The sequence below is a fragment of the Gavialis gangeticus genome, unplaced genomic scaffold (genome assembly GCF_001723915.1).
Source record: "Gavialis gangeticus isolate Ggan-Ray unplaced genomic scaffold, GavGan_comp1, whole genome shotgun sequence".
NCBI lineage: Eukaryota > Metazoa > Chordata > Crocodylia > Gavialidae > Gavialis > Gavialis gangeticus.
This window is the reverse complement of record NW_017729032.1, coordinates 44457454-44470561: the sequence shown is the minus strand read 5'-3', so window position 1 is coordinate 44470561 and position 13108 is coordinate 44457454. Positions and strand designations below refer to the sequence as shown.

Sequence of the window (13108 nt, the reverse complement as noted above, 5' to 3'; positions counted from 1 at the left end):
TCCCCCTCCCCCCCCGCCCGGTTGGGCTCCCTCGGCGGCGGGGACAGCCGCTGGACTCGGTGCAGAGGGTGATGTCGGCCCCGGCGGGCGGGCGGGAGGCCACGCGCGGAGCAGGCCGGCTTGGCTCGTGCAGGGCAGGGCAGCGGGGCCCACGCGGGGCTGGGGAGAAGGGAAGCTGTGCACACGGCCTGCCCCGCTCTGCTGTGGTTGGTCGGCGGTCGTGACCCTGGCAAGTGATTGGCTGGGGGCTGTCAGTCACCCCCTGCAGTCCTGCCTCTGGCAGCAGGCTGGGGATGAGTGGCCCTGGGAGGGCCCAGGGGAGGCGTTCGGCCCCTTCCTCGCCCCGCAGGGCAAGGCAAAGCACCAGCCCCCTACCCCTAAAAGGGCCCACACAGCAGCCCCTGTGGAGGGTCCCAGGCCTGGGTGTGGGGGCTGGGGTGTCATGCTGAAGCAGGGCTGCCTGGTTTCTTTCCCCTCTTTAACCTCCTGGTGCCTCTCCTTTGTCAGGGCTCTGCCTATCACAGCACATCAACATCAGCATCCTCGGACCTGGCCATGCCAGCGATCCCTGTCACCAGGGGAGGCTTCTCTGTCTGAACTCGGCTGTCTCCCTGCTTGCAGCCAGTGGTGAAGTCTTCAGAAAACGAACGCTTAATGGATAAGGATTCATGGGAAAAGGCCCAGAAGTGAAAGAATAAGGTAAGTATCTCTTGGGTCATGATCAGGGTGGGGAGAGCAGTGACAACAGCAGCATTGGGTGTAGGCTGAGCATGCCAAAACATGTAGAATGAAATGACTTTGGCACAGGTACTTCCTGCCATGTATTTCCCTGACAACAGCTGCAATGGGAAAGAAATCCTGAGTCATGACTATTTCATCCTTTCTATTTGTGTTTAGATCCTTTCCTTTTCATTGTGAAAACCCTTTACTTTCCAAGAATGTGAAGTATTTGAGTGCAGAAATACCTTGCTTTGATGGTGGCCAATGTTAAACAAGTGGGAGCAGTTGTCATCCATGCAATTAATTTAAACAGCCTGGATAACTCAAGATTTCACACTTCTGGCTGTTTCTAAGTGAGTCATGTAAAGGGTGTGATTAATCATCCTGCCATAAGATTGTCAACAACATGGATATTTTTTTTTCTACCACCTACAAGCTTTACTGCTCTCCCTATTACTGTATATGAGAGATGGCAGGTGGGAGGGGAAGGAAGAAGAGAATCTTTATTTTCAAAATCATACACTGAATGAAGAAAGCATCTGACGTGGGCTTTTTCTTAATAAATAGTGGTTTACATAGGCATCTTCTTGTGCAGCAGGATGGTACTGTATTCAGTTAGGACATTAACATTCAGTTTAAATGTTCAGTGAGTTGATGAGGATCGCTAGGCCAGGGGGTTAGTTAGGAATACCTACATATTTTCTCCATTTATTTGAATGGCAACTTCATATGAAAACTGTAGGCATTGACTGTGTTCTGCCATCTGTGTTGCTTGTTGCCTTAGCTTGTAAATCTTTGGGGCAGAGACTGTCCCTGACTGGGGCTTTTTTGCGGTACCTAACACAATGGGCATCAAAATTGACTTAGGGTCATTGTCTAGCAGTAGTGGGCAAAAAATGCTACATAGTATGGAAAGAACTATAAAGATAGTGGGATGTGGGGACAGGGTGGTGAGAGTTCAGGAGAGTGGTGAGGACAGGGACCTTGAACTTGATATTGTGGAAACGAGAACAGGTGGAGGAGTTTACAGCCAAATCTAACTCTTATTAAAAGCAATGTAGGGGACCTTTCCCTCCCTAGTTTCATAGTTGGTAGGGACCTGAGCAGATCATCAAATCTGACCCCTGCTATAGGCTTGAAAGAATGCTGGGGTCAAATGACCCCGGCTAGGTGATTATCTAGCCTCCTTTTGAAGACCCCCAGGGTAGGAGTGAGCACCACTTCCCTTGGAAGTTGGTTCCAGATCCTAGCCACTCTGACTGTGAAGTAGTGCTTCCTGATGTCTAGCCTGAACCTACTCTTAGTCAACTTGTGGCTGTTATTCCTAGTTACTCCTGGTAGTGCTCAGGGGAACAGGGACTCTCCTGTTCCGTGCTGGTCCCCCCCGGTAAGTTTATAGACGGCCCCCAGGTCCGCTCTCAGCCTTCTTTTGTGGAAGCTTAACAGGTTGGGGTCCCGTAGCCTCTCCTCGTACAGCCTGCCTTGATGCCCCCTGACTCTGCGAGTGGCCCTCATCTGGGCCCTCTCAATGCTGTCCACTTCCCTCCTGAAGTGCAGTGCCCAGAACTGGATGCAGTAGCCCAACTGCAGCCTGACCAATGTTGCATAGAGGAGGAGGATCACCTCCTTGGACCTGCTCTTGTTGCATCTGTGGATGTATGACAAGGTTGGGTTAGCCTTACTTACCGTGTCCTCACATTGGTGGCCCATGTTCATCCTGGAATCAATAATGAGTCCAAGATCCTTTTTTGCCTCTGTGCTGAAAATAAGGGAGTTCCCCAGCCTAGAGTATGCTGCTGGTTCTTCCTCCCTAGGTGCAGTACCTTGCACTTGTCAGTATTGAATCCCATCCTATTCTCATCTGCCCACCCCTGTAACCTGTCCAGATCTAGTTGTAGCCTGTTGCTCCCTTGTAGCGTACCCACCTCTCCCCACATCTTAGTGTCATCTGTGACTTTGAACAAGGTGCTTTTCACCCCCTCGTCCAAGTCGCTGATGAATGTGTTAAACAGTGCGGCCCGAGGACTGAACCCTGGGGGACCCCACTGCCCATGTCCCTCCAGGTCAAAAACGACCTGTCCACCACCACCCTCTGGGTGCAGCCCTCCAGCCAATTTGCAACCCATCTGACTGTGTAGGCATCGATGCCACAGTCACCTAACTTTTTAATAAGGATGGGGTGAGAGACAGTGTCGAAGGACTTCCTGAAGTCCAGAAAGACTATATCCACTGTGACAGCTGCATCCAAGGATTTTGTGACCTGGTTGTAGAAGGCAACCAGGTTGCTGTGACAGGACCTGCCCCTAATGAACCCATGCTGGTTGGCCCTGAGCATAATCGCCCCTGCTGGTCCCTTGCAGATGTGTTCCTGGATAATTTTCTCCAAGACCTTCCCCAGGACCGAGGTAAGGCTAACAGGCCTGTAGTTACCCAGGTCCTCCTTCCTCCCCTTTTTGAAAATGGGGACCACATTGGCTCTTTTCCAGGCCTCTGGCACCTGGCCAGAGCACCATGAGTGCTCTTAAAACCGTGCCAGGGGTCCTGCAATGATCTCTGCCAATTCCCTCAGCACCCTGGGATGGAGATCATCTGGACCTGCTGATTTGATAGAAATTTGATACTCAAGAGGTGGCGCAGTCCTGGGGGATGGTCCTAATGCTTTTGAGTGGACTGGGGGAAGAAACATGCATTAAGAGATTAAAGATGGTGAAGGAAGTCCTAGATATGAGCTTTGGCTGTGTTGACTTCAAGGTGATGGATCTCAAAAAGACTGAAATCAAAGCAGCAGACAGATTTGGGTATAGCCTTGGTGAAAAATAGAAGCCAATACTATAGCTTCCAGCATATAAGTTTGAGTGGTACAGAGTGGGATGTCTAATTCAAAGGGGATGGGTAATAAAGGCGACACAGTGTTTTGAAGTGGTGTGCACTGATGAAGATGCTCTGTTCAATGGCTCCCTCTAGATCCCTTTTATTTATTTATTTATTTTAACCTTTGACTTGCACCCCCCTTTTTCATTCTTTATTTCTTTATCTTAAGTATCATTTATAGTCTGGGACCTGTGCCCCTCCCCTTATCATTCTACCCCAGGTCTACAGTCATTATAGCCAGCTAGTGAATTGCCCATCCAAAATGGCCGGGGGATGCAGGGGAGGTGGGCAAGGACAGAGCGCAGTCACCCACCATCCCATGTCACCACTGCCTCCCAGGAGTGTGGCTGGGGAGGGAAGCTTACCTTGCTGTCCCCTCCATCCCTCTCCACCAGCACACCGTGGCACCGCTGCCTCCATCACCACTGTCCTCGCCTCCCTGCTCCATCCCTGCCATCATGGTGGCACTCCGCTGCCTCTGAGGAGCAGAGCCGGGGTGGGGGCGGAGTTCCCCCCGCTCTGTCCCCTCCGCACCCTGGTTCGTTGTTTTCACTAACCAGAGTGCTCCGAGAGTATTATGGACAGACAGACAGACTAAGCCCTTTATTATATAAGAATATCTGTGGCTTATCTGTGGTAATGGGAATGGCCTTCAGCATTTGGCAAGCTCAAAAGCCTGCATAGATGTAGGCTTGCAATAGACATGGTGTTCTGTGGAAAAACAGGTTTGATTTCTGAACCATTGTAAGCCAACGCACAGAGATGTTAAAGTTTGGGTGTTAAATTAAGATGTGGGGCTAGACGTAGGGAAATTAGGTAGAGGAAATGGAATTTGAGGTGCACAGGAAAGATGGCTAGAAGTGAAATTCCCTGGAAAAGAACATAAAGGGAAAAGAGGAGGAGACCCAAGAATAGAATAGAATGAGGCTGGGGTAAAGAGCCTGCAAGCAGAAGAGTAAAGTAGATGTGTTCGTGATGACTGTTTCAGCTCTTTCCAGAACTTCGATGCGACTACAGAGCATGAAAGAAAAGGGCAGGGTTGAACATAAGTGACTTTTCTCTGGAAAGTTCCAAAGAGTGGCATCAGGTAGTACTCCTCTGGGGTTGTCTTAAACTGAGAGGTAAGCGTTCTCTTCTGCCACATTTCTAGTTCAGCATGTTTGAGTGGCTGGTGTGGATGAAAATGAAGTGGCTTGGGTTTCAAGGCCATCATCAGACTGACGCTTGGCTTTACAATTCTCTCCTTTCAAACCCAACTTGAAAGAGAGGCAGGACTGGCATGCTCCAATTAAAGTAAAGTTTGGTACTTGAATGAGTGAATTGGCTGTAGCTTGAGCCAAGTGGGATGGAAGTGGTAATTATGTGATTGGTTGGTCATACATCAGATGTTATATAGAACTGATGTCCTAACTCCTTGTTATAACAGATCTAAATGAATGGGACTCTTCTCTATAGAGCGGTGTCAGAAACCTAACGTTTGGCATTCATTCAGTTGGGCAGTTGTTCCAGTGCCATTTTGACTTGTTTGTAAGGTATTGCGCATCATTTTTGCTGTTGTTTTACCCAGGAGTGGTTCCATATCAGTGAGGTGAAGGAACTGGGTTTTGCTTTATATTTTTCTAAGGCAACTTTATTGGTTTAAGGACAGTGATGGTTGGATTTATTTTTTGAAAAAGAAGTTGATATGCCATCTTGCATGGTTCTTCATTGAGGGAAGGAAGTCACTGAGGGTGACATAGAAGCAAGACACTTGTTCAATGTACTCTTCATTAGTGGATTGACCTGATAAATAAGTCAATACAGTCTTGTTCATCTTCTTGAGTTAATGTTCATGAAAATCTAAAGCAACCCACAACCTAGAATTATTCTTAACTCCTTTTTGATTTTTGTTTTTGTTCAGAATAGCCTGGTCACTTCAGCATGGATCAGTCTGGGTCTCATACAGGGGGAGGCAGGGAGCAAGCCTCTCCTCGAGAACATGGCAATGGTGAGGATGAGAGACAACGGCAGCAGGAGCGTCTTAGCAGAGAGGAGGCCTATTACCAATTCATTAATGAACTCAATGATGAAGACTACAGAATAATGAGAGACCACAATCTTCTTGGCACTCCTGGTAAGATGTGTAGGACTGAAGTGGATGAGACAGCATATCATTATAAATCTGGAGTAACTTTAATTGTGTTTTACCCATATAGTTAGTAGTAAAATGTAGTCTGTGTCTAGGGAATGGCTGAAGAGTCAGAGGTTTCTTCTCTTTGAAAGTTGATGGATCCTCTTAAAAAAATCAACAGTATAAATTAAAAACTTGTGAACTAAAGTTCATTCTTTCTATTCCTGTCAGGTTTAGATCTATAATATACATCCAATTTGTAACCTCTGGGCACCTTTACAACTAAAATCTAAATCATTAACAAAATACACGATACACCCATTATAGAAGAAAATCTCTTCCCTTCTAAACTTTTAGAACTTAATGATGCTGAAAAGTTGGGGGTTATGAATTTCTGGTTTATATTTAGACCTTTGCTTCTGTTATGTAGTTGTATTGGTCAGTGTCACAGTCATGCTGTTGTTTCTTGTTTTATTTTTATTTCTGATAATTTGATGGCAGCAAAAGATGCACAGACACTTTCCTATATAGAGTATATATAGGAAAATGTCTATACAGGAAATGTTTTATTGAATAGTTGATAAATGTATTGCATAGATATGTGAACTGTTTCAGGAGAAATAACTGCACAAGAACTACGGCGACGTTTGGAAGGAGCAAAGGAACGTTTAGCATCCCAAACTGGTATGGAAAATAGGGAAGGTGAAGGCAGAATTGTTGGAGGTAACCTTTCTTCATTTACTTATTTTTAGACTATAAGTACATAATTCAATATGCTTATCCATGATCCACTGACTAGGAACATTTGTAAGTATGCTTCTCGTACCTGATGTTTGTGGATGTTGTGCCCTTGACTGCAGAAAGTAGACAAGTAGAGAGTAGTGACTTGGGAAGATAGACTGTCTTTCAGGATGCACATTAGCACATCAGTAGGGGAAAAATAGTGTCAACGTCAAGCACATTTTCAGGTAGTAGTGAAGGGAACACCTGTGTTATTGGATGACCAGCTAATGCATAAGTTATATTGTGTGGGGTCCATCAGGCAAGAAAATGAAGAATTAAAAGAGGAAATTAGGAACACAATAATAAATAAGGCATGGATGAAACATACGGAATAGAGTGATTTGATAGGAAAAATCCAATCCCCATTAAGGGAAAAATCTGCAAAACAGAGGTTACTACTATTGTAGTTAGAAGAAAAAAGTTATCCATGATGAGAGTGACTGAGATGAAAAGGCAGAGGTGGATTGGTGGTGTGAGCAAGAACAATCATTTAAGAAACGCGGGGATGTGGCAGCGGGCAAAGAGGAAAAACCTGAGAGCAGATGGAGCTGCTTTGAGCATATAGCCAGAAGGCCTGAAGAACAGGTTAGAAACAAAGCTTGGCTGAGTCAGAGACAGGAGGAGGCGGGAAAAACCCAAGAAGACATGCCATTGAACACAAGAGTTTCAGGATAGATGATAATGGCCAGAAGGTTGTGGAAAACGAAGACTCAAAAAGTGGATTCCACTAAAGGGGGAACATGATCAGATGAAGAAAATAAAATTTGTAATTCGATAAAGTTTTGTTAAATTTAAAAAAAATGCTGCCCTATTCTTTGGCAATCTCTTGTAGTCGAGAATGATTGTCTTATCTGTGTGTCCAAAGATGGCTAACAAGTCCTGTTTGGGATCAATAGACTCTACGTCATCTCAGATGTGTTTCCATGCAGGGTTTGTGGCGCTGGATTTTTTATTTCGTCCACAACATGCTGTTTCTGCTGCTCCTACTTTTCCATCTCTTGGTGTCATGAGGTTTCAGAGTACCAACATCCCTGCAGCAGACTCTTCCTCCATTTGGGGCAGTCCTGGGCAGTAGCCTCCCATGAGTTGACATTGATGTTGCATTTTTTTTTTTTTAAGTTGGCCTGGAGGACATCCCTGAAGCATTTTTTCTGCCCTCTTCTTGAGCGTACACTTTAGCTGATTTGGAAGAATAAAACTTGCTTCAGGAGTCTGGAGTCAGACATCCAGATGACATGGCTGGCTGCCCTATTAAAATGGCATCCATTCAACTTGCAGTTATCTATTATAGCTCTTCCTCTAAAGAGCAACATGTGCAAATTATGTATATCCTAATGCTGTGAAAGCAAATTCATGCTACTTCACAGCAGCTTCTTTGGGTGTACAATAAATTACTTACACCTCTTTTCCTTCAGACGAAACTTATTTGCACAAATATAACATACATTTCTGCCCATAAGCAGGTACCTAGCCTGCTGGCTTGTGCAGGTAGACTTTGTTCCTTGAGTAGCTCCTCAGCCAGTTCTCTCAATACACAGTCTTTAAGCAAGAAACAAAACCAAACCCTGCTGCCCTGTCTTGGGGACTAGAAGCGGGGAAGCCTTTGGCTATGACCCCTTACTGTAGCAAGCTGTTGTATTTGTAGTTTGCTTTCTTCTCTCTTGCATATTCTTCTGGGAGCTTTTTAAAGTTTGTTAGTGGAACACCCTCACTTATCCAAGTGCCCTGCAGCTGCACTCTCTCAACACGGCTGACTGTTCCCTCTTAAAGAGACAGACTGCCCCATTACACTGCCTCTTTAGATTAAAGAAAAATTAAACTAATTTCATACTTAGAGTCAGCAAAACACCGAGAAGTTGTATCCAAGTGGAAAACAAATTTAGTTAATTTCTCTTTTTAAACATTCCTCTTGAGGAACACAGTAACTTAATAATACAAGTTAATGTTAATTTTCTAAGCAGTCCGCTGACTGAAAAATTAGTAATTAACTGAACACTCACAAAACAACGGTCCTAAATTTCACTTATTTTATTTTTAAAAAAACCCAAAAACAACAACATTCAGTTCTGGCATCTTTTCTCAAACTGGGTATATGTTGGATAGCTCCTTGTTCCTGTATGGATTTACTGAAAGGCTGAATCAAAAATCTTCTCTATATGCATAAGAAAAGGAAATATATTTTTCTAAAAACAAAATTAAAATGGCCCCAAACCATGTCCACCTTCTGTACAGGCAGGGAATAATCTGCACACATGAAAGTTTAATAGGGAAGGGTTTGATAGAGATACCACCTTAATTTCCTATTTTCTTTAACTCTCAGGGTTTGTCTAGATCAGCAGCTCTCAACACAGTGCCCACAGGTGCCATGGCACCCTCCAAGGTTTATACAGATGGCCATAGACATTTTTATGATCAGTAAAAATCATTATTCCACAAAAAATGCTGTCACTGCTGATTGAACTCAGAACAGCAACACTTAAATCTTTTTCACAGGCTGTACAAAATGGCTGCCAAAATGAGACTGAGTCAGTTTGACTGAAGGAGTGGTGCTTACTACTCCTTCCTCAAATGCAACTATGCGCATGCACATATTCAGGAGTTACCTTGAGTCGGCCATGAGAGACTGACCAGCTAAATTCGGTTATGTAACGGCATGTCATATTGGTGCGCGCTGCTTTTTCTTTTAAATTCGAATGTGCCCTTGGGAACCCCTGGTCTAGATGGAAACACTCTGGAAAGTTAATCCAACTCGGTTAAAGATGTAAATTTAAAATAGGGTAGTTAAACTGTATTTTTATGCCTGACACTTATTCAGACTTTAAAACTCCTTAATTTGGTTAAACTTAAATAATTCACAAACTGTTGCATAAACCATCCTTTGTGCAGGGATTGGAACCAAGGTCTGCCCTTTCCCAGGTGAGTGGTCTTACTCAGACCACAAAGTCATGGCCATTCTCCCTCAACTCCTTAACCCAATGAGTCTTTTATTCTGTTTCATTCAACGGAACAGCTTCTGTAGGAAGCGTCAAGAGAGTCTGCATCCCAGAGTAGCATCTAGTCTGGTGGTTAGAGTACTGTTTCGGAGCAGGAGATAAGGGTTTGAACCTCTTATAGCTGAGGAAATAAATGAACTTGGTTTCCTATAGAGAGGGTGAGCACTCAAAACACTAGGGTACTATATATAAGAGAGGCACTAACATCTCTGATTCCATCTGTGTTCCCTACTCACTCCTGTTGAAAGAAAGTGCTTAGGCATTTACCTTTGGGAGAAGTAAACTGTATGAAGGGAGTGGTTGGATTTAAGGATATCCCCGATTCTCAACATTTGTGTTGATCATTTGAAATGACTCAGTCTTGGCTTGTTGGCTGTTGTGAACCCCTGTTCTGAGTTACCTTTTTTTTTTTTTTTTTTTTAACTGAACAGGGGCTTAGACTAATTCAGGACTGTGAATTCTGCCTTGGAGGCAGACACACGAAGATTTAAGATCGATCAGTGTTGCAACACTGAAGTCCATTTATGCATATGTATAAGTTGGATGGGTTTCTTCCTCCTTTTTTTTTATATACAGCGTACCTTCAGCGCAGCAGCAGCATAGTGTTTTGTACTACTGGATCAGTTTAGTTCAAAGATAGGGCAAACCTTTGAACAGTTTAAAAAAAAAAAAAAGTTAATGGGTTTTTTATCTCCTTCTAGATTCTGAGGTTCTTGGTGAAAATTCAAATGGTGACTCCTTGCTAGAGTGGCTGAACACATTTCGTCGCACAGGAAATGCTACGCGCAGCGGACAAAGCGGGAACCAAACCTGGAGAGCAGTGAGTCGGACCAATCCAAACAGTGGGGAATTCCGGTTTAGTCTTGAAATCAACATAAATCATGAACATAACAGTTTTGATGCTGCTGGTGAAGAATATGCAGGATCTTCCCACTCAGATAATAGCAGAACTAATTTAGAAAGCAGATTTCAAAGAGCAGTCAGTCCAATAGCCACTCGAACAAGGAGCAGGACCTTGAGAGAGAGAAATTATAATGCTCCTAATACTGCAAGGATGAGAACTGCGAGAAGTTCAGTGGCACAAAGGACTGGAGCAACCTCTCATTCTGGCTTAGGGAGGTTGAGAAGTAGAACTAGGGAGTCAACAGGTCTTTCCCGAACAAGCAGTGAACATAATTCTTCAGACAGTGGTGAGCACAGTGCTAGACAAAGGAGAATGCAAAGAAGAGATATATCTGCAGGTGTTCAGAGAGGTAGGTCTAGAACTAGTGTTCAGATGAGTACAAGCCAAAGACTAGAAATCCTAAGGTTAAGATCTACTTTGAGCAGTCGAAGCCGTTCCCCATTGCGAAGACAAGATGGCACTACTGAAGAGCACAGTCAAAGGCAGGATGGGAATTTACAGCAAGTCAGTAGAAGGTCTAATAGAAGACATGCAGCCCAGACTCCTTCTGAGTTAGGTGAAGAACAAACAGTGGGTAGTACAGAGGCTCCACAGATTTCTAATTCAGCCCCAATGTTAGGTGTAACTCTGGAAGAGGAGGAATCTAGTAGACCAGTAGCTTCTGTTCGAAGGCATCCAACAATTACTCTAGATCTTCAAGTAAGAAGAATTCGCCCTGGGGAAAACAGAGATCGGGATAGTGTTGCTAGTAGGACTCGTTCTAGAGTGGGAACAGCAGAAAACACAGTCACTTTTGAAAGTGATAGTGGGGGTTTTCGACGTACTATTTCACGATCAGAACGTGCAGGTATACGAACATATGTTAGTACTATTCGGATACCTCTTCGGCGGATCTCAGAAACTGGACTTGGTGAACCTTCATCAGCAGCTCTTCGATCAATTCTTAGGCAAATTATGACTGGCTTTGGAGAACTGAGTTCATTAATGGAGACTGAATCGAATTCAGAACTTCAAAGGGATGGTCAGCATTTATCAGAAACCCAGTCAGAATCAAATATCTCACACGCTGCAATTAATGACAGTGACCTGAGTGAGACATCAACTAGAAATAGACACACTGAAGAAGGCAGCACTGAAACAAATGGATGGAATGACCGTTCTCAACGCTATAGCCGCGATAATGAAAACCAAGGTAACAGGCAGTCTCAAGATGCAAACAATTTGGTTGAAAATGGGACATTGCCTATTCTTCGCCTTGCACATTTCTTCTTGCTAAATGAGGATGATGACGACGAGCGTGTAAGAGGTTTAACCAAAGAACAGATTGACAATCTTACCACCCGGAACTATGGGGATATTGACTCTGAGAATGAAATAAGTAAAACATGTAGTGTTTGCATCAATGAATATGTAATGGGGAACAAGCTAAGGCAGTTACCTTGTATGCATGAGTTTCATATTCATTGTATTGATCGCTGGCTTTCTGAAAATTCTACATGCCCCATTTGTCGGCAGCCTGTGTTGGGGTCTAATGCAGCAAACAATGGATAAAGTTATTTATATATTGTTAGGTATTGATGAACTTCTGCTCTAGTTATGATGAGCCAGATCGGGTGAATCATAACTTGGATAAGGTTACATGTGTTTGGGGGTTTTGTTAGACTTGTTTTAACATATAGGAAACTTGCCTAAACTTAGCAGTGTATATACTATTTTTCTCAAAGTGCAGATCTACAGATAGGTGTAGAACCAAATGATCTGAGTAAAATTTATATTTTTTTAAATAATTTTGTTATGCTAAGCACTTTTGTAAATACAGAAATGCAGTAGTTACTCAGTCCTGCTTAATGTATGTTTGTTTTTAAACTGAGTAATGGACTCACTTTATTTAGACTACAAATTTTTTACACAGGCTCACTACTGTGTTGAGAAATTGGTGTCTAAATAGCCATTTGTTAGTTTTTTGTTCTAAGAACAATTTCTTTTACAAAAAGTCTCTGCTGGACGTGTTTGTTAAAGATATTTAAGTTACTTGAAATGCTCAGTACGCACGCACGCACGCACGCACACACACACACACACACACACTATTATGCAGAGTGTGTGTATATATATTAAGGCTGTGCAAAGCGTTGGTTGCAGATTTGATTCGGGGGCTGAATCTCCGAATCCAGTCAGGAGACCCTTTAATCTCTCTGAATCGATTCAGAGAGATTCAATGATTCGGACATAGGCACAGCTTTTAAATATTTTTTTCTACATACTTCAAGGTACCAGGCAGCTTGTGAACGCTCAGTGGTGGACCTGGAAGTGGATCGGAAGTACTTCGGGTCCACTTCCGGATCCGCCCCCAAGTACATCCCACTATCTCAGCATTCATGAGCTGTACCTGGTAACTTGAGGTATGTATTTAAAAAAAAAAGGAAAAAAAAAAACATTTAAAGCTGTGTCTATGGCCAAATTGCTGATTCTCCGAATCAGCATCGAATCTTCATGTTCGGATTTCGCCTAATCAAATTGGGACAATGATCCAAATCAACTAATAGAATCACTGTCCCCTGAGTCAGGCCAAATCCAAAATTGAATACTAGGGGTGTGCAAAGCAGGCCATATAGGCACGCACACGCACGCACGCACGCACGCACACACACACACTGAAATACCCTTTCCAAAACCTTCCAGTTTGGTTCTGTGTGAACTTTCTCATGCCAATTTATGCATGTCGTT

General features: G+C 43.7%; 1 protein-coding gene across 2 annotated transcripts; it reads left to right on the top strand.

The window, feature by feature from the left end:
* The first annotated feature begins 7 nt into the window (after positions 1-7).
* On the top strand, positions 8-12214 carry RNF6 (ring finger protein 6). Of its 2 annotated transcripts, none has more exons than XM_019525117.1 (5): positions 8-68; positions 508-697; positions 5488-5704; positions 6317-6424; positions 10179-12214. In XM_019525117.1, the coding sequence occupies exons 3-5, from the start codon at positions 5512-5514 to the stop codon at positions 11930-11932; spliced, it is 2055 nt and encodes a 684-aa protein (XP_019380662.1). In that variant the 5' UTR covers positions 8-68; positions 508-697; positions 5488-5511; the 3' UTR covers positions 11933-12214. The 2 variants fall into 2 exon arrangements, with proteins under 2 accessions (XP_019380662.1, XP_019380663.1); XM_019525118.1 differs by having other exon boundaries at positions 508-699; positions 5492-5704.
* The last annotated feature ends 894 nt before the right edge of the window (positions 12215-13108 follow it).